At 33.9% G+C, this 20,711-nt stretch overlaps 1 protein-coding gene across 4 annotated transcripts; it reads right to left on the bottom strand.

The window, feature by feature from the left end:
* Positions 1-2,087: 2,087 nt before the first annotated feature.
* Positions 2,088-19,177, bottom strand: LOC114752282 (DExH-box ATP-dependent RNA helicase DExH11-like). Of its 4 annotated transcripts, none has more exons than XM_028941013.1 (24): positions 18,930-19,177; positions 18,247-18,504; positions 17,683-17,943; positions 17,496-17,564; positions 17,198-17,276; positions 16,853-17,025; positions 16,639-16,746; positions 15,064-15,165; positions 14,568-14,768; positions 14,298-14,408; positions 13,940-14,007; positions 13,072-13,438; positions 12,529-12,684; positions 12,351-12,461; positions 12,097-12,150; positions 9,968-10,225; positions 8,466-8,575; positions 6,790-6,943; positions 4,990-5,452; positions 3,794-4,008; positions 3,414-3,652; positions 2,751-2,877; positions 2,400-2,630; positions 2,088-2,262 (listed from the first exon to the last, which is right to left on the bottom strand). In XM_028941013.1, exons 1-23 carry the CDS (start codon positions 19,062-19,064, stop codon positions 2,418-2,420), a joined length of 4,032 nt encoding a protein of 1,343 aa, XP_028796846.1. In that variant the 5' UTR covers positions 19,065-19,177; the 3' UTR covers positions 2,088-2,262; positions 2,400-2,417. The 4 variants fall into 4 exon arrangements, with proteins under 4 accessions (XP_028796846.1, XP_028796848.1, XP_028796845.1 ...); XM_028941015.1 differs by lacking the exon at positions 2,088-2,262 and having other exon boundaries at positions 2,297-2,630; positions 13,072-13,108; positions 13,142-13,438; XM_028941012.1 differs by lacking the exon at positions 2,088-2,262 and having other exon boundaries at positions 2,297-2,630.
* Between the last annotated feature and the right edge of the window lie 1,534 nt (positions 19,178-20,711).

Raw genomic sequence — 20,711 nt, 5'->3', positions numbered from 1 at the left:
CCCAAATAAAAAATTGAATGGAAATTTGTCCTTTCAAGTTGGATATTGCTCTACCTCAGCTTGAAACATAACTTCAGAGAGTAAGAGGGACATTGAACGTTTGATCGAAAATCGCACAACGAAGGAGAAGGATGCAGGACGTTAGTGTTGATATAATGGCAATTTAACATGGTTAATTTAATATTATTGTTGAGTTATTTTTTTCAGAATTAATATTTCTAAGATCATCACATCATATTAAATATTTTTAAATGTCTTCAACGAATCTGAACTGAACTTCAAGGATAACTCTCTCTTTTAACGTGGGAATTACTTTCTCTTTTTTCTTTTGCAATGCTTTTATTGCTCTCGAGTTAGCATAATACTACCTTTGGTCCTAATTATAAGAGCTAGTTGACTAATTTGAAGAGATTAAGGAAGTAAGTTGAGTTAGTTATTTGTCCTAAATAGGTGTTATCTTTCTTAAAATATCCTTACTAATCAAATGTATTGACTAGAACTATTATTGTTAGAAGGGCTACTTTGAAAAAAAAAAGTATAAATATGAGAGACAAAGTGGATTAGGGTCTTATATTTAGGACCAAAATAAAAGTCAAACAGAGTCTTATATTAAGGACCGGAGGTAGTACTATCAATTCTATACTCATTATTTCTCCATTATGATTTAAGTCATTTTCCCTTCCAGCGTACAAAAGACTTATTATCATTACTACTGTTAACAAGCTCCCTGGACTGGATTTCATAACTATTCTTAAGGTGTAACTTATTTCTCTATCTATAGGTATAGAAACAGGCCAGGCAACTTGTTAGTGGTCTATGGCCTGGCTTGTATTTGGCCTGCTTTATTTTTTAAAAGAAACAGACCTAAGCCTATTTAACTTAACAGGCTAGGCTTAAGCTTTCTAAAAAACCTGTTAAGCCTGTTAGGCTAGCCTGAGCCTGTTATAAATTTATAATTATAATATATGAAAAAATTAGTTAATGATATTATTATAAATACGCTCCTTTAATTTATTTTTTTAATTTTAATATATAGTTGATGGCTTAATATTTTATTAGTTTTTAAAGTTTAGTTGATAAGTGAAGATAAAAATATAATTTAAAATAATAATATCAATAAATAATGTGATCTTTAAATTTTAAAAATATAAATAAAATAGGAAGGGAAAATTTTATTCCAAGAATGATAAATTAATTAACTTATGTATTATATTAGTTAAGTTATGATACCCTCTTTATTCATTGTAAAATTAATAATTTTTTCCCTTTATTTATTTGTCTTGATTTTAATTTTTATTTTGTACTTAATCATCTTGTTCCAAATTTTAACATACCATTATAACTAATTTTTAATAAAATCCTTGTAAACTGTAATTAAGATTTAAAATAGTACTTATGACACTAAAATTTAAATAAAGGACAAGGCTAAAAAATTAATTACTATGTATGCTTTTTTTTAAAATATCACTAAATAATTTAAATTTTTTAAAAATACAGGCTTTTTAACAGGTTTCAGGCCAAGCCAGCCTTTTATACAGGTCAGACTTAGGTTGAAGAATAAGCTTGTAACAGGTCACAGGTCAAGCTCAGGCTAATGAGTTACAAAACAGGCTTGACTTTTTAAAAGTAAAGCCTAGCCTGTTTCCACCTTTACCTATCTAATACAATCGAAGATTTTTTTTTTTAATACATACGGTCATAAACAGCACCTAAATCAAAAAGTCTAAAGATCACAAAAAATCAAATTAAAACATACAAACACTTGATAATACAAAATGCTGAAGAATAAAAATAATAAAAATATTGGAATATCAGTTCGACATTTTTACCTCAGTCTAAAATTTATAGAAATATTTTGCACGCTTAATAATTTTGCACCATATTTTTTCAAATAACAAAACATGACTCCCATAATTTATTTTACCCATATTGTTCATGGCCATGGGCGATCCTCACCTTTCCAATTCAGTAATATGCATTGTTATTTGTTATCTAACACTTGATTTTTTATTTTTTATTTTTTGACCAGATTTTTTTTTTTAAATCATAGTTTGCGCATCCATTATATCATTTACAGAGGACTCGTAGTAAGAAAACATTAAAAAAGGGGTTTGACGTCATTTTGAACAAGATATAGAAAAAGAACAAAAGATCATTTCTCTTAAGATGACATAAATCTCATCTCCCTGTCTTTCTTCCTGGTCTAGTTGTAATTCCCTCGAGGAGAGCTGCTTTGTGGGGATGTCTAGGGAATCAAAAACCCTGTGAACCCGTCCGGTGCCAAATTAAAAAGGAATTCAAATCAAAGATTGGAATCAGATTTTCCTTTATGCACAAATATTCTACAAAGAAAATGTCAATGCTGTGGAGATCAAAATAACCCACGAACCAAAGCCTACCTAAATGTTGATCAAGGATCATACACCAGTAATGTACAAGCTAGCTGCGAAAACAATGTCACGCTTAATTGCATTAGAGGCAACTTCCATTTTCTTGCAGAGAGCAGAATTACCCATAATTGCTGCAGCATTCTTAAACTCCCGACATGTCTCGTCTAGTCTCACAATGGTCCTCACTATCAAGCCTTCAGGAACATCCGTGAGCTCACAAATGTCTGCAAATGGAGTGCCCTGCAAATGAAGAAACATACGTTTAGCTCATCAGTTTTACGCCAGCAAATCAATAATGGAACTCATTAGGTTTTTTTTCCCAAAAAAAAAAAAAAAAATCTTTTGGCTTTTATTTTTAACCTTTGCCCATTCATAAACCACTTCAACTAGACCAAACTTGAGATTTTCTTGGGCATATTCTTCAGGATCTATTGGTAGTCCTTTCTGCACTTGAAGTTGTCCAAGTCTTACCGCCGTATTGTTCAATCTGAAATGAAATCATCCCAAGCTAAGTATGGCTTCTCTATATGGAATTTAAATTTTCAAGACATCTGAAAGCGACCGTATAAGACAAAGTAGTTACTGTTATGAAAATCAGCAAGCCTTTAATTAGTAGCACATACCTGTAGGTTAAATTAGATCGTTTCTGACATCATTTTAAAGCCTGGTTAGAGAGGCTTGTATTTAAATCCCTTTCTTGTGACCCCAGTCATATAAATAAAATTTCAGCTAAATCCTACTTTACAGCCAAAATAATATCAATTACTATTGGAAATAAAAATTTAAAAAAAGAGATATAATAGCATGCAGTCAATTCCACAAGTAGTAGTCGGCATATCATCAAACACAGGAAGGAAAATTTATGTTGATAAGTGGCAGAAATAATCCTGATATTACAATTATTTTCAGCATATGCAAATTTCTAAGTAACATGACGTGTAGTAATCAGAAAGACTTTGCTGGTCAAAAAAAAAAAATCAGAAAGACTTTACTTAAGAAAATAGACAAAGCTGAAAAACTTACTTATGTTTTGCCTCAGACAGCTTGGTTGTCAGTGAAGGTTCAGAAGTGTTCTTCTGCTGGAACACAAAAGCAGACATTATTGCCACAGCTTCTTCTGGTTCCAGTTGATCCAGTTGATTCTCAAACAGGCACTCAGTGCAAATCAATTCCTCACCAGAGTTCATCTCACAGGCAACACGGCCTTTCATTTGCACAACAAAATCATCATCTATGCAACCAATTTCCTTCAGAACATCAATCTGCATAAATAAATAAGTATACCAAAAATAAATAAATAAACAATGATTAAAATTGTATGAGATTGAATTCTAAGATAAATACAACAGAAAATATCAATATTAGTTACTGAGAAATGAGATATCACATAAATGGAAACGTACCCGGCCCTGAAATTCTGGCATCTGTTGAAGTGCCTCGTCTGAAATTTTAAATTGAAGATCAATGACTTCTTGTTTGTGCTTTTGTATTTCTTTCGCTAGCTTAATGTGCTCTTCCAATTTTATGCACCCATGACACTGATTCAGGGTCATCTTCTCCAATAATTTAGTCCATTTGTGGTATGTCTCCACAAGTTTAACATTCTTCAACTTTAGATCTACATTAAAAATGTGTTAGATTACCAGTTCCCGGGAATAAAATATTTAAGCCACGGATTATAGTCTAGTAGTGAGAGACTTGTATAGCTTGCAGGAGGTCTTAGGTTTCAAGCAAAATTTAATTAAGTACTAAAACAGGACAAACATTATCATCCATTATCCAATACCAAGCAACAGCTCAAGAAACTTATATAGAAACACATACAACACATATCATGGCCTATTCTCCAATGAGTATTAGGAAAGATTGACATTGTGTTTTGTTAGCGACCTTTCTCGTGTTTTGAATATTTGAAAACCTACTTATAAGACAAAAGGATGAGGTTCAGAAATTCATGATTAACAGGTAGGTCATGAAACATCAACAACAAGAACACGCCTAAGTGGAGATAGCCATACAGATCACATGGCATGACCTCTATTCGCAACCAACTAGGTTATGACATATCAAACATGAAAACGGTACACATGATTTTGAGGGGCAGACTAGAAAAACTACAATGTCAAGAAGATAGTTTTTGATCATAAGTGCATATCTATTTAATAAAACATAATTTTGCGTATATATTTTTTTTAAAAAAAAAAAACTATCACGTAATTTAAATAAGTTAGGGCAGCTTTTATTACTAAAATATAATTAGGAATTAAATTTTAACAATGCAAAGTTTCCAAACTTTTTGACCAAAATTTATCTGGGTCTGAATAAGATTGGAACTAACTACAGATGGAAATAACTAGGAAGTCCAACAAATCAATAACAAATTAACAACTAAGAACATGTTTCTAATATAAGTTTGATGACCACAAAGATTAGAACATCACTGGGATCAAATGCTCAAAATAAATGCAAAAGGCTAATAAAAGCAAAACAGTGATAAAAATAATCATAGGCCAAACATGATTGACTTGTTATTTATATAAAAGTGGTCAAGTTATTAATATAAAATTAAAAGATTCATTTTTCCATGAATGGGTAATACCTTTCACAGGATCTAAGGGTGGAGGGTACTTGTTTCCATCTGATTTTAAATCCAGGAGCATCTGAACTGTCTTGGAGTAAACAGCATTGCTAACATCTTCAAGAAGTCCAACTTGGCTAATTTTCATTTTGGTATTGCAAATGCATTGAAACTCCTTACTATCAACTTCTCGAACCTCATAACTAATTCCACTAACAAAACCACGATGTGGCAAAGTGATGTTGACAGCCCCTGTTCCCCTACGAGCTGAAACAGAGGTAAGATATTCATCTCCAAAGCCACGTTTTGATTTAGGCAACACAAAATAACCCTGGTTGAAGTCACTGGGTTTATCTTGCATGTTACCCCTACTTGGGGCATTTTCCACAGGGGATGGCAAATCAGGTCTGAGCACCAAAACAATATATTGCTTGTAATTTGCAGAAGGAGCTTTCACAATCATACCAAGCAGGTGATCGTTTGCCTGCATAAATAATGTTAAACATTGAGCTACCCATTACCCAGTCAAATGACTGAATACCCAGGCTAGATCAAAAAAAATATAAAACAATAAATGTGTACGTTACAACTCAAAAAGTATTCCACATTGTCCTAAAAATTTCAGTTAGAAAGCTTGACCAGGTTCTAAAAGATATATAGTAAAAAGAAAATGGCCTCCATTGCTCCAGTTTAGCTATAGCATTCTTTTTCTACTGCTTTTTCCTGTGAATAAAATGTTTTCCAAACACCTTTCTTCTGGAACGGGGACATTCAGCTTATACTCAGAACATTCAAATTGGCATATTCCCAACAATAATAATAAAATAATGGAAATAGCACCCATACACCCCCTTCAGTTCTGGTGACATCCCACGTGCCAATGCATTGTGACACTTATGCCCCCAACAAAGACACTAGCAAGCTCATAAAGAGTCAACTGGTCCTCCTAATGACCTCATTTCTGTTTTTGGCACGGGCATGGACCACAAGGTTTTTGGTGTTTCAGCATGTCCAAGCCTTTGTGTATTTCTTGATTTAGAGTCCTTCTATGTTTTTCCCTTGATTTGTTTTAGTTTTAGATTCTGAATAGTATTCAACCTTGGTTGGTTAACCAAAAAGGAGAGGTGGAAGATTTCAGCACTAGATCGCATGCTTGTTGCGTGTCTATAGCAAGCAATTCAATTAGGCAAGACTTGGGAAAAATGTCAGAGAGGCCTTAATGGCAAGCAAGTTGAGGAATTCTAGATTTGTGTCGATGTTAGATCATGTGGATGAGAAAAGAAGCTGGGAGAACATGATTGGACTGCTCATGAGAAGGTCAGAGAATTCTGGGAGCTCTTCGTCTACTGAGGATTTTCCTGAATGTTTGTGATGATATTAGGGCAACCTTGTGAGCCATGATGTTTTTGTTGGGTGATTATGTATTGAGGAGTTTAGTCTAAGTTTTTAGGATTCCAAACCTGAATAGGCTTGTCTTTGTTATAATTGAGTTTTGTTTGAGGGAGAGCCACATAATAGTGATTCTGATGGTTATGTCAAGTATGCAAAAGATTAGTGGTCCTTGGACTTGGGCTAGTACTATAAGTACTATCCCTTGTCACAAATTACATATATAAAATAGGCACACAATGCGCCTGGGTAAGTAATTCAGTCCCTCCAGAAGGAAAAAAAAAATGTAACTGCCCATCCCATCTTACATAACATTGCAGAGTTTTCTTCTAGAAAGTCGCTCAAACAAAACTTTATGCATCTATTATGCAATTACTTGACCAAGATAAAACAATACCAACGTGATGCACATAATTAATCGTTGCAACTCACTGATTCTGATTTTAAAACTATTACTCTTCCGGGAGCAAGAAATTGTTGGGCACTAGGGGACTGCAAAATTGCATCTGACATTTCGCTACTGTACTTCTCAGCTTCAGAGTATGCCTCATAGTATTCCTCGATAGTTGGCGTGCCCTTTATGCATCTAGATTTTTTTTAAGGAAAAACATACAGCATTGCAAGAAAGAAAATTAAGTTAATAGAATTTATTGAAGAGAAGAGAGAACACAAAAAAAAATGGAGAAGACGTCATGCCCAAATAAATAAAAAATTAGATAAACAACCAAGAAGTTTAACTCAAGATAGTTACAAATTCATAATAATAAAATGAGAGGCAATGCATACAACTTTCTTATCTTGGTCTTTTGTTTTCCTCGTTTATAGGGCATAAAAAGTTAAAGCAAGCAATGGAGTTAAAATTGAAAATAAGAATTTTATCCTGTGGTAGCCAAAATGAGGGGCTAAAAAAGCATAGCAACTACCAAAAAAGAAAAAAAAGAGCATCCACTCTGCATATAAATTTAAAAATGTCAACAAAAAAAAAAACAAATTAAAAATTTATCAAAAAAAGCTACTCATGTGCAGATGCCTACATGGACACCAACATGACAACTCTACCTGGTTGAACTAGGGAGACAAAGTACAAGTATTTTGAGCCTCAACAGTTAGATATATCATTCAACAAAAAGGCAATTTTTTGCAAGCGTTCCAACATATATTAATATCGTTTATTTTCTTTTCCATTTTTCATAGGAATTGAAATGTCATTGGAATGAAGGAAATATTCCAAGCTGGAGGAGAATAGGCAAACTTAAGATATGAGATAAGATGAGAACCAAAAAGTCATGAAAATACAAAGCCGCCCTATCTCTTTGCATGTACTACAAAGACACTCGTAAAAAAATTGATACAAAGAGAACCATTCAGAAGCTAGAATCACAATCTTATCCTGCAATAATCCAAAACCATGAAATTCGTAAAAACATGAGTGAAATTTGAACTCCATTCTCTTCTTAACGAGTAAATTCTAATCTATATGATGTTGCCTCTATAATCTATGTGATAACAAATGAAATGGATCACCTGCACCAGCACGACTTAAAAACTATGAGATCACTTGCGAACATACAGAAAGTATTACACTGTGAGGCGGCTTGGTTGAAGATTTGGAATGGTTTCTTCATGTTAGCTCCGATTATCCAGTTAATCTGCAGCTTTGTTTTGCTACCAAGTTTACATGTTTTTGGGAGAAGACAAAAGCATAAAGCTCCCTGGCAGTGTGACTTTCTGGTGTCTTAGGCTAGAACGGAATACAGGTTACTACCACCGCTTATTCTTTTTTTTTTTTTCTTGGGGGGGGGGGGGGTGTTAATTCTATGGGCTCTCTCATAGGTTTCAGAAAATGGCCTTTTTGGAGATATATCCCTATCCATTCAGAAGAGTTGAAAAACTCTATAAAGGATATTGGTTCTTTTGTTTGGGAAGGACCTCTTATCCTCTATTTCTTTACTTTCTATATCAATATCCCTTCTCTTCAATTAATTTTTTATTTAGAAAACGCGAACATTATAATAACATCAAGTTTGCAAGATAAAAAACCACAAAAATAAAGGTCATGTATCAAATTGTTCATGAGAAGCATAAACCAAAATTTTGCAATGACATACTCAATATCTTTTGTAGGCTGATTAAGCTTTCGCTTCAAAAGCTCTTGCATTTCAGGTAGTTTTTTCTGAGCATGGAATTCAGCAAAACTTCTTTTAAGCATATCTTCCACCTGCAGCCAGTTTTCACATGAGTTAGAATAATAATTGTTAATTTGCATAAGTGACAAAAATAAATTAAATTATCAATAGCATTTAGCAAGAATAATACTCTATTGAAAACAATCAAAAATTCTTTATGCTGACAAGATTTCAATCTTCAATTTCTATTTGCAATGAAAAAGGAGAATGGACATCACACCCCACACAATTATGTCACAGAGATAAAGTACAGGCAAGGAATCATTTTTTAATTTACAAGATCCCTTTTTTTAATTATCTTCTCTTTCCATCAATTTTCATTGTGTACCAAATGAGGCCTCATGCCCTTATGTCCTTGGGTGTTTCAGCTGCTGCTGTTATTTTTGGTCCGCATGTTTTGTGCAGTCACAAAGGCACTGGAAAAACATTCTGAGCAAAAAAATTGTCTAGTCTCTTTTCTTGGTTTTGTGAGGTCCATTTGCCCTCCATCTTTATTCCATTTTCTTTTCTCTTCAATAAATTATCCTTTTTGTCCAAATTTAGATGCAAATATGAAACATAATGAGAGGATCATTTCAACTCCAAAGGACAATGGGACAAATTTTCCTCCCTCAACCCCCCCCCAACAAATAAAAAGGAAAAAAAAAAAAGAGTATACCACTCATTTCTATGCATTTGAGGCATAGTCTCTCCCTAACATACTCCAAATATTCCTTAAACTTCCACCTCCCCATTGTATACCCAGTCAACAAACCCCCCCCTTCACACTGATGTAATACAGGGAAGAAAGGAGGAGAGAGAAAGAGGAGGAGGGAGAATTAGTGAAGAATCAAGGAAAAAATAGAAAGAAAATTGGGGAAAGATATAGATACAGAAAAAAAAAAAGAATATTATTCAATAGTAAAAAAAATCAATATAAGTGGATAGCCATAGAGTTTATTTACAGAGACCTGTTCTGAATCCTAGTTAAACTATTATAATCTTAAAGAATAAGATAAAGCCTGATCTCAATCTATTTTAAGCCAAGATAAGAATAAAGGTAAATCTTAATTCAAACTAAATCCTAAATGTTAAAATAAAGATCAGTAATAAAACATAACATCAGTTTAATCAAATTCTAGGCTCTCATACTCTAGTAGTTATCTTCCATTCTCCATCACACAGCCAGCCTCAAACACACCTTGTGTTAGTGACTAGCTCGGCCCATTAGCTAAGTGCCAAACAAATTGAAGACACAAAAAGGTTATAATAAAATTAAATAACTATTTTACATCATTATAAGCCATTCCTTTTGCGCTCTCCTTATGTTTATACTTATCTTCCGGCTCTTTCCTCCTTTGTTTATATTTTCTACTTCACTCATGTTCTGACTACCAAAACATTTAATTTTCATATAAAGAACATAAAGTAATGGTTTAGCACACCTTCAATTCTTCAACTCGAAGGAGATGGAGGATCATAATATAAGTAAGCCGAAATTGAGACTCAAGACGGGTTGCACTTCCAACAATAACATGCTTTAAATCCCTATCTCCAGGGATTTCATCACGGCACATTAGAACAACAGTACCAATCTTATCAAGACCTCTTCTTCCAGCACGACCAGCCATTTGAGTATATTCTCCTGGTAGTAACTGCCTAAATTCCTTGCCGTCAAATTTTCTTAAAGTATCAAAGACAACCTGAAAACGAATAAAATACAGTTTACATCCAAGATGAGACAAATTTTGATGATACAAGACTAAGCAGCAAGCCCTTTAGGATTGAAAAGTGGAAGAAGCATAAGCCTGCCTATGGTATAACTACACAAAATTATAAGGACTGAGGGTGACAGATAAAACTCCAGAGCACTTGGTTAGATTATAATATCATGCCAAAGGCCATAGCAAATCTAGTTATTACTGAGGCTCATGAACATATATATATATATATAATATTACATCTCTAACATAGTCAAATAAGCAACTGAAGATGACAAGATGCATTTCAGCAATCACTATGAAAGCGCTACAACAATCTTGCGAAACTTATGGTTTAAAACTTCCACTTTTGGAAACTAAATTACATACGTACAGCCCAAGTTAAAAGGGACGCCGAGTGACACATGCAACTGCCACAGACCTTGTACTTGTCGTGTAAATGTTCACGACAATTAAAACATCCAAAGTGAGTTCATGCCAACTAAAAAACATAAGCCAACAATTTCCTTCAGTAGCAGCAGTTAAAACACTGCAACTGCACCTCTATTCTGTTATGAATAAAAGAATAAAACATGTAATAACCCACATCCAAAAAGTGGCAAAATATATCAGTTGCCTTGTTCATGAATTTTGAAACGACATGACTCTAAATATTTTATGCTTTATATATTGATATTGGTTTTATTGTTTCCAGTTCTGTAATAAATGATTTATATTAACTTTTTTGCATTTGAATATTAAGTTATGAAATGTTTTATTACTTATGTTATATTCTAAGATATTGCATTAAAAATATATTATTTTAATTACGAGCAGGTCAACCATGGTTCAACTACAGTGAAACCAATGCTTAGACCACTTCAATGATTGGTTTAGTGTCAACACACCTTTTGAGGGGTGGGAGAGCAGCCAAATATTGATGATGAAACAATGACAGCACAAATGTCTTTTGTGATACTATGACAGCACAATGACACAGTATTTAATAAAGGGACTCTTGGACCTTAGAAGCAACAGCACAGGTACTTTCTTCTCTGACAATAAGGGGCCCTGGAATAACTTTTTATTTTTTTATTTTTTATTTTTTTACCATTCTAGATGATATAGTTATGCGGTTTAACCAAAAACATTTTGGATTCATAGGTAAAATACTAGAAGGGTTACGCTTCACATATTTTTATATTTTTTTATTTGAAAAAAAAAAAAGGTGGTACGGCTATTGGCTAAGATACAACCAAGGTGATACTTCTACTCACTAACTAAAAAGAAGAAAAACTAATAATATTCCAACAAAAGCAATAAAACATTTTGGGTTCAACTCCAATTAAGTTCTAATTCTATCAAAACCGAAGAAGCAGAGACTTATATGTATTCAATAGCATAAACAAATACAACACAATTGACTGCTTCAATGCGATTGATCATCACAGAATGGTCAAGTTGTAGCTTGAGCGATTCATCCTATAACATTAATGTTCTTCTTCTTTTTTTTTTTTCTTTTTTTTTTTTTTTTTGCTTTATTGGCATTTTGGGAAGGACAGTGATAACTAAACCATACTTTGATGCAGCAATTAACAAGGCTTCAGAAGCCGTTTTCTCAACAGTGCATTGTGCCTCCATTAACAATAACTATGGGCATGCAAGGTGATATATGGAAAATAATAAGCCTTCACCTAATAGGTTAATGACAATTTATGGAGTAAAATGAACATTTAAAAGTTTGACAATCTGTCAAACATCTGATTCATAAAATTAGAAGAAAAGAAATGCAAACATCAGATTTTAGACCTAGCTTTCAGTGCAGAAGCAGTATGCATATCCAACTTTAGCATCATCCTTGACAAGAGACTTACTGTTCTAGCAGGAGCATTGACACCCATTGCGAATGTCTCCGTTGAAAACAAAACCTGTAATATTGAGTAAAAGGGGAAAACAAGACTGTACACAGTCAGATATTGCTCCTAAAATCATCCAAGTGAACAACAGCCATGAAAAAGGAACAGAACCTATGACTCTAACATGAATATGTATTCTGCATTTCAATGAATAAAACTTTATATCTAAAACAGCCATGGACTTTATACAGAAAGTAGAAGGTTAAAGTCACCTTGATAACACCACGGCAGAATAACATTTCAACTACTTCCTTTACGATTGGAAGAAGACCAGCATGATGCACACCAATCCCTCTACGAAGAAGATTCTGGACTCGGACAACCTGTCAAAAATATATTCATTAGTAGTCAAGCTCGTATGAAAGAATGTTCAACAATAAATCACCAAACCTGTGGTAAATTCCTGTCAGATCCTTTCAGCCTTGAAAATGCTTTATCACAGAAAACACGGATTTCACTTTTCTCTGAGCTACTAGTTAGGTCAGTTCCAGTCATATTATCAGCTGACTTATCACAGCGATTCTTAGAAAAACAGAATATGACCACCTGCATAAGTTCCAAAGGCAAAAGTAAGATTTTGAATGATAAAGAAGTAATAGAGAAAAGAAAAAGGGATCTCCACATTATTCCTTAAAAAGATCATATTCCTTTGTGTATCAATCATGAATATCTACATGGCTGTCATGTATAGTTGTTCCAAACATTGCAAAACAGAAATACAAGAAATAATTGTATCAAACGAATAACAATGCTTTTCAATGTAATTAAATAAACACTAAGATGCATACCACACTACTCTTTATTCCTTACCCTGCACAAGGCTCCCTTGTCAAATTTCTTAAATTATGTGGTCCCCATGATCCAAAATTTTGTTAGTAAAATCAAGGTAGCACTAAGTAACTAAGTATATTTTCAGAACCTATTTTGACATACAGGCAACAGTGAATTTTTGGAGAGCTTTTTAATGAGCATCAACCACATAGAAGCTTCTGCCCTCCTGAGCTCCCAGTTGTTCTGGCCATTCCCATTATTCTGATAGCCTCTAGAAGTTTTGGAGAAACTACTTCCATGTTTAAGTCGTGCTGCACTTTCACGTTTTTGACTTTGAGTACCATCATGACCTGCTGATGTCCCTGAATATCGTCCAGAACCACCACCAACAGCAGTTAAATGCTTTTTCTTAAATGCATCCTTAGCAGCTTTTAGTCCCTGAGGCAGAAATGTTTCGCTTTCACAAATTTTGTAAAGTTCACCAGAATAAAACAGACAGTGCTCCAGTGGGACAGGTCTTTTTGTTGTCCTGAAGGCAAAATTGATCATTACATCAGGAAATAACAAAGCAATCAAGTAATCTTATGAGGGTGTTATTCAGTGCGCCATCCAAGTAAATTTCAGTCTTCAAACATAGTCTTGTTCTAAATTGTCACATCTTCAACAAATCTACAGACCCTACACATCTTAAAATAGAAAATATTGAAATGTAATTACAAAATTTTATCCATTTTATAAATTATAAATTAAAGATGATATGATGTTTAGTAAAGCCAGATAATTTGATTTTAAGACTTTCCATTGTTTGAAACTGAAGGATATCACGTGTTGAAGAGAATATCCCTTATCCCACCCTGATTTATAATGTAAAAACTTCAAGTAACTAAGGTAATTAAGTCAAATATGATTTTGATGTTATTCTGGGTATTCTTTTGTTTCCAGAAAGGTACGTGTTTCTTAAAGAATTTTGAATCCACAGGATAGCCCTCAACAGATCACCTTCCACATGTGAGATGAATTAACTACTTACCCTGTAACCCGAATTTCCTTTTGTTTTGTCCGACCAATCCAATCAGCAAATTCAACCGTGTTAGGTACCTGCAAAATATTTGTTCAAATAAAATAAATACATTTGTCACTAAAAAGCTTTGCTGAGGCATAAAAAGGAAAAGGGATAGCAGTCCGACATGACATGAGTATCTGAAATGAACTGAAGATGCAAAGAAATATCGTAGTAGGTCACAGTCAAAAAAAAAAATTTCTCAGGGAGAAGTTGTGAACTAGAAGGGGGCCAGCATATAAGTTCCATGTCAGCAAAAATATAAAGCATAAGTCCCCCAAAGCACGATATTGACCATGAAGGAATTAGATATCAAGGAAATAATTACCGTGGCTGAAAGGAGGATGATATTTATGTGTCTTGGAAGCATTATAATTACTTCTTCCCAAACAACACCTCTTTCAGCATCATTGACATAATGCACTTCGTCAAATATAACCTACCACATTGATGCAGCAAATAAATCAATAAATGAACATAATTATTCACCAATTTAGCAAAGAAGAATAAATTGTCAGTTTTAAAATTATCTACAAACTTATTCTATAAACAAATGGATAAGGTGCTGGTGGCATGATACCACAGAAAAGTCCCTCACCCATTCAATATCCCGAATAATATCTGCACCTCGATAAAGCATGGACCTTAAAATTTCTGTGGTCATGATGAGACAAGAAGCCTCTGGCCTCAAGGTTACGTCACCAGTAAGCAGCCCAACATCAAACTTCCCACAGAAATCCCTATATTTCTGATTGCTGATTGTTTTTATCGGAGCGGTATACACAGCTCTAGTGCAATGCTGCATGGATGAAGTTTGAACAAAAAATTTGAAATCAATTTAAGTTTTCCTCTTGTCCTGTAGACAAACTAATTGTAAAGTGAAAAGGAAAAAATTATGGACCATGACAAGCCTGGTCTAAATAATAGGATATCATCACAGAACTATGAGGTTGCTTTGATAAATAAACTGCAGCATTAAATCACAGAACTCTAACAAGTTTTCGCATAATGACAATCATTGCTTCATGCAACAACCCTGCTATGATGGGAATGGAAAGGAGGAAGAAAACCAAGAATGAAAAATTCATCTACACCTTTGATGCTAAAGCAAAAGCATATTCTGCCACTACTGTCTTTCCAGCTGATGTGTGAGCAGCAACAAAAACAGATTCCCCTTTCTCAAGATAATATATAGCCTGCAATTTTTATATAGAAAGGGAATGATGGAAAATCATAGGGAAAAATATGTTTATATACATATATGAGTAATCGTATTCCTTCTTCCCTTGATATTCTTTTGACATTTTAAGAGGAATTCCACAACTAATGTATAACATAATGCCAGGCGCAAACTACAACAAAAGATATTTATTTAATAACACTTGTCTCATTTTGTTAATACAATTATGTAAAATACAGATACAGTTCCAATAAGTGCGTATGCAAAATGTAGAATCCAAAAGACAAATGGTATTTTTGTCCCCAAAAAAAAAAAAAGACAAATGGTCTTAAATAACCAAGACCATCAACTACCTTCAAGAATAAAGATTACTAGAGACTAGAGATATATATTAAAGGAAGCATTGATCTGATATGGTTTGGAAGATTTCAAATACGTCAGTACATTTAGAAACACTCTGACACAGCTCAAATCTCATATAGAATCATAGTGATGTAAATGGAAATGCACATTGACATTTAATTTGAATTGAAAACTCTTGTGGTAGATTGTTTTATTATTTTATAGGTACCTTGTTATGGACAGCTATTTCATAGTTAAAATGCTTGTTTAAAACTCAACTTTCTTTTTATGTCGTACAACGATTATGTTTTAATTTGTTGGCCCCACACACACACACATATATCACACCGAAGTTATTAAGAATTTGACCCTTTCTGCCATACTCCTAATTAACCTGACATCATCACCAGGTATGGTATGTTTGTGATTTAGCCCACACTTAAAGGAACCAAAACAAAGTAGCAGAAGAGACTCCTAAAAGCATAACATAAAATAAATTGTTCAAATTTTCCATTATCCCACCCCAGCCTTCTTAAAAGAACTCTTCTTAAAAGGGGAAGACGTTGATAGGGCTTCAACAAGGCAAGATCTAGGCAAAGAAATTCCTCTTCATTGATCAAAGTAGCATACAAATCTCAGCACCCTTTTCCAATAAACAAGATAACAGTGGAGGGGGCCATGAAGAAGGGAACACTCCAATGATCCATAAACGTATCAATTTCCCAATGGGTGGTGTAAAAGTGGTTTACACGAATTTGCTCAGTTTTTGGCAACATGAAAGGGACAAAGAGAAACTTGCTTGGATCCCAAATTTCTGTAGGATAGGGAAGAAAATTGGGGCCGGGGGGGGGGGGGAGAAGAGAAAGAGGGACACATTCAGTTATATTTTGGATGACATTAAAAGGTTAAGCCTCAACAATCAGTTATATTATCATAAAATGGGTACAGTAAAACTTAAAAAGGCAGGAATCACGTTAGTCTCCGCCAATGAATACCAGTTATAGGAGGAAAAATAACATTCTTAAATAGATATTATTGCAGTGCTACTTTCTATTAGAAAACGGGCATAGCTATGATTTTAGTTTCCACATCAGCAAGATCCATGTGTCTAAGGATAAATAAAAAGAGAATTATCCTTAATCAATACCTCCTTCTGAAATGCATCCAATTCAAAGGGGAACTGAAGTGCCATATCGGGAACAAGTTCATGGAAGTGATCTATAATTTCTTTGCTACCTCTACAACGTGCCCAGGCCTGCCAAGAGACGAACTTTGTAACAAATACCAAGGAAACCACAATGCATTAAAAGACATGCCCAGTATGTAATGGCAGATGGAAGCATTAATTCACAATCACTTACCTCCTTTTGCTGCCGTCCACCATCACTAGATGCATCTATAAGTGGTTTTGATCCTTCTGACTTAGTTGACAAGACCTCATCTAATGAAAATTCATCCTCATGCATGCTGCTAGATACCTCGGCCTTATCAACTTCAGCATCCAGAGTAACAGATTCCACTTCTGATAGATGGCCTTGACAAACACAATCATTATTACCCACAAAAGGGGGAAATAATGAAGAAATGCATCACATGAAGACACTTGGTTCACATTACTAGACCACAACGCTAGAATGTCTATAAATATAAAACACATGTCAAAAGATATGATGTTATAAAGATATTATCGATGCTAGTAAAGATACCGTCTTTCTCTTGTTCACGAGTAACACCATCTTCCCAAGCCTTCTTAAATAAGTCATCAAACTGTAGAGACAACTCACTCTGTACATCAACATCAACTACTGGTTAATATGAGATGCATATCATGTCCCTGGTTGCACATAATGTTATTAATCAAACAAGCACACCTGTACACTAACAATCTCTCTAATGCCAATAAAATCCATAATAAGAGGTCCACAAGTGAAACTAAAAGAATGTAAAATATGAAACTTCTCTTGCTAAAAAAATTGAAGAAAAAGTGGATAACAGTTAACGAACCAGTTTTTCAACTGATGAGCTCCTAAGCGAACTGGCATCCTTGTAAACATTCCACGAGCAAGGATATGGCTTTAAAAAAAGTTAAATATAAATTGCATCAAAACAAAAACTCCAAAAAGTTGATACAAATTTTTATTAGAAATAGAGTTTTGAATGAAACAATTAAAATGACAAAGCAAATTATAACCTTAAATGCCCCAAGGTCCAACCCTTGTTTAAAGCCAGGAGGAATAGTCTGAGGAGGGCCACCATTCAAAATTTCATGCACCCATTCACCATTAGAAGCACCTTCTGGAAGAATTCTGTTTAAAGTTTGGGAGTTATCCAAACCTGCAGGACGAAAAGGGCGACTGTTGATGCTTCCCCTTACAAATTCTTTAGCAGATCCAGAAGTCCGTGGTAATGACCCAGAGTCTTCATCTCCTACCATCAATTCTGACACATCCACCTAATAAAACAGAATTGGCAAAGTCAAACTAAGGCAGACAAACATCACTTAATAACAACTCAAAACATTTTCCCATATTTTTTAAATACACATGTCCAATGTTGACACAAATTTTGCTGCTTCATATCCTTTTGTCAATCAAAATGGATCATCCACACAAGAGCACCAATGTCATCCCGATGGGATAAATGGTGAAAAGAAAGAGAAACGATTTGGAAATTAAGAGTAAATTGTAACAACCATCCGTAAAGGTATTGCAAAGCAGATGATTATGACAACACATGTAGAAAGTACATAAGGTACCTCCTCAGATTTTGGCTCCCATTTTCCTTGCTCTGAAACATCGTTTTGGCGTCGAAATGGTGGTTCCCAAACAGGAACAACAACAGTCCGAGGCAAAGATGGCTCCAGAGGCACTTCAGCCCTGTCAAACCAGTCAAATTCCCATTGCCTCCCAACTTTCTCGGGTGAAAATTCATCAGGGTCCAATCCGGGGCTGAGATATGTCTCTTCAATATACTTCTTTATAGATTCAGGTGTCTCCTCCGGAAAAGCGGGTGGCTGAAATCAAACAGGAAAAAATTACGACTGGGAAAAGAATACAGCTTTATCGTGCGTCTGGAGGCGGGAATTCAGTTCGTTTGAAGAATGGAAGTTGATGAAAAATAAAAATCAAAAGTGAAAAAGAAGAAACTATTCAGGAATTCAGTAACTGGGCTGCAAACTTTTCCGCTTAGGCAATGCAACTTCTGTTCATCCAAATTAGTACAGAGACTATGAAACATTACTGTACTGATTACAAATTAAAAGTAAACGTACACAGGAAAGAACCGACGCACAAGAAATTGCAAGCAAGGAAATTCTAAACTATGTTACATTTGGCACACTGCAACCGACATTATCATAACACATGCACCCGAACGCAGACCATGGAGCTAAAAATGGAGTTAACTAGCAGAGAAGAGGATCGAAGTACAGCGATTGACCAGGATGAAATCAGGAAGCGAACTCAATGGGTTGGAACGCTCCACTGTCGACAGCGGCTCCACTCGGAGGTGTCCACTGTGACCGGTGAACCCGACCCGAAAACCAAGCTCCTGCCACGCTCCGATTGGATCCATTTTGATACTTTGCTTAGCACATCCCTCAATGGTGTGATACCAAGGAGGGTTTGATTTTCGCGGGTTGAAAGGGAGATGAAGGTATTTATACGCTAAATTGACTTGAAACACTTGAGCACTTCGCAGTGAAGGCTCCCTTTTCCTGGAGAGTTCTCCCTTTTGGCCCTGAACATGTGCATGAATGTACATTTTGATGGGAAAATTTAATTAGTTGTCATTACATAGTTACCTTTGGGTTTGATCGTAAACATGAGAAATTAATTGGGAAAATCCTTCTGCATAAATAACTTAAATTCTTATTTAAATTATTAAATTTGTTAAAATCTTTATCAGGTCATATAACCTAAAAAAAAAATTTAAAAATTTTATAAATCTAATATCATTTTCATTACCTCTTTCATTCAAAACTTAGAAAGACGAGAATTTTCTATCATTTCTGCGTTGTGCAAGAGCTCTTAAATGAGAGAAACTTGGTGTTTATTAATGCAAAGTCGAAAAATCGATAGGAGATAATGGTGAGTTAGTTTTTATGTTAAATCTTTCTCCTTTAATCGTGCAAGTATGTTAGAGAGATAAAAAATTGTTAATTTAAAATTGAAATATGTTAATTATGAAATGGAACATATTAATTTTTAAGGTTGTATTATGATCAACTTTTATTTAAATACTTGTTGCAAATCTTAACAAAAAGTTGTGAATTTCGAATTGAAATACGTTAGTGGTGAAATGGAACATGTTAATTTTCAAGGTTGTATTGTGATCAATTTATATTCAAAGGCTTATTATAGGTGTTATAGAGACAGAAAGTTATAAACTTATAATTGAAATGTGTTGGAACATGTTAGTTTTCAAGGTTATATTATGATTAAGTTTTATTCAAAAACTTTTTATAAATATATTTTGGAGATATAAAGCTGCTAATTTATAATTGAAATTTATAATTGAAACTTATTAAATGTTAAGGGGTGAAAACAAGCTAAGCAGTTTTTATGAGTCTATGGCTTGGCCTGCATTTGGCCTGACTTCGTCTTGCCTGTTTTAAAAAAGAAAAAGGCCCAGGCCTATTTAGCTTAACAGGTTATGCCTAGACTCTTTGAAATGCCTGTTAAGCTTGTTAGGCCGGCTTAGACCTATTATAAATTTAAAGTTGCAATATTATGAAACAATTAATTAATGCTATTATGTTTAATGTGCTCTTTTGATTTATTTTTTTAATAGCTTAATGCTTTCTTGAATTTTGAAATTCAGTTGACAAGTGAAGATGAGGATATAATTTAAAATAATAAAGTTAATAAATAATGTGATCTTTAAATTTTAAAAATGTAGATAAAATAGCAATGAAAAATTTTGTTCTAAAAAGATAGTTAAAATGAAGGGAAATAAGTAATCAAATAATTAACTTATGTGTTATGTTAATTGAAATATGATATCCCCTATATTAATTGTAAAATTAATAATTTTTCTCTTTATTTATTTGTCTTAATTTTACTTAGATGTAGACTTATTCCAAATTTTAATGAACAATTATAACTAGTTTTTAACAATATTTTTATTAACTATATTAAGATTTAAAATAGTACCTATGACATTGAAATTTAAATAAAAGACAAGACTTAAAAAATAATTATTTTGTAGTATGTATGTTTT

Source organism: Neltuma alba, unplaced genomic scaffold, assembly GCF_004799145.2.
Source record: "Neltuma alba isolate B1F8T4 unplaced genomic scaffold, ASM479914v2 tig00007305_pilon, whole genome shotgun sequence".
Classification (NCBI taxonomy): domain Eukaryota; kingdom Viridiplantae; phylum Streptophyta; class Magnoliopsida; order Fabales; family Fabaceae; genus Neltuma; species Neltuma alba.
Note: the sequence above shows the minus strand (reverse complement) of the source record. Positions and strands in the feature narration are given on the sequence as shown.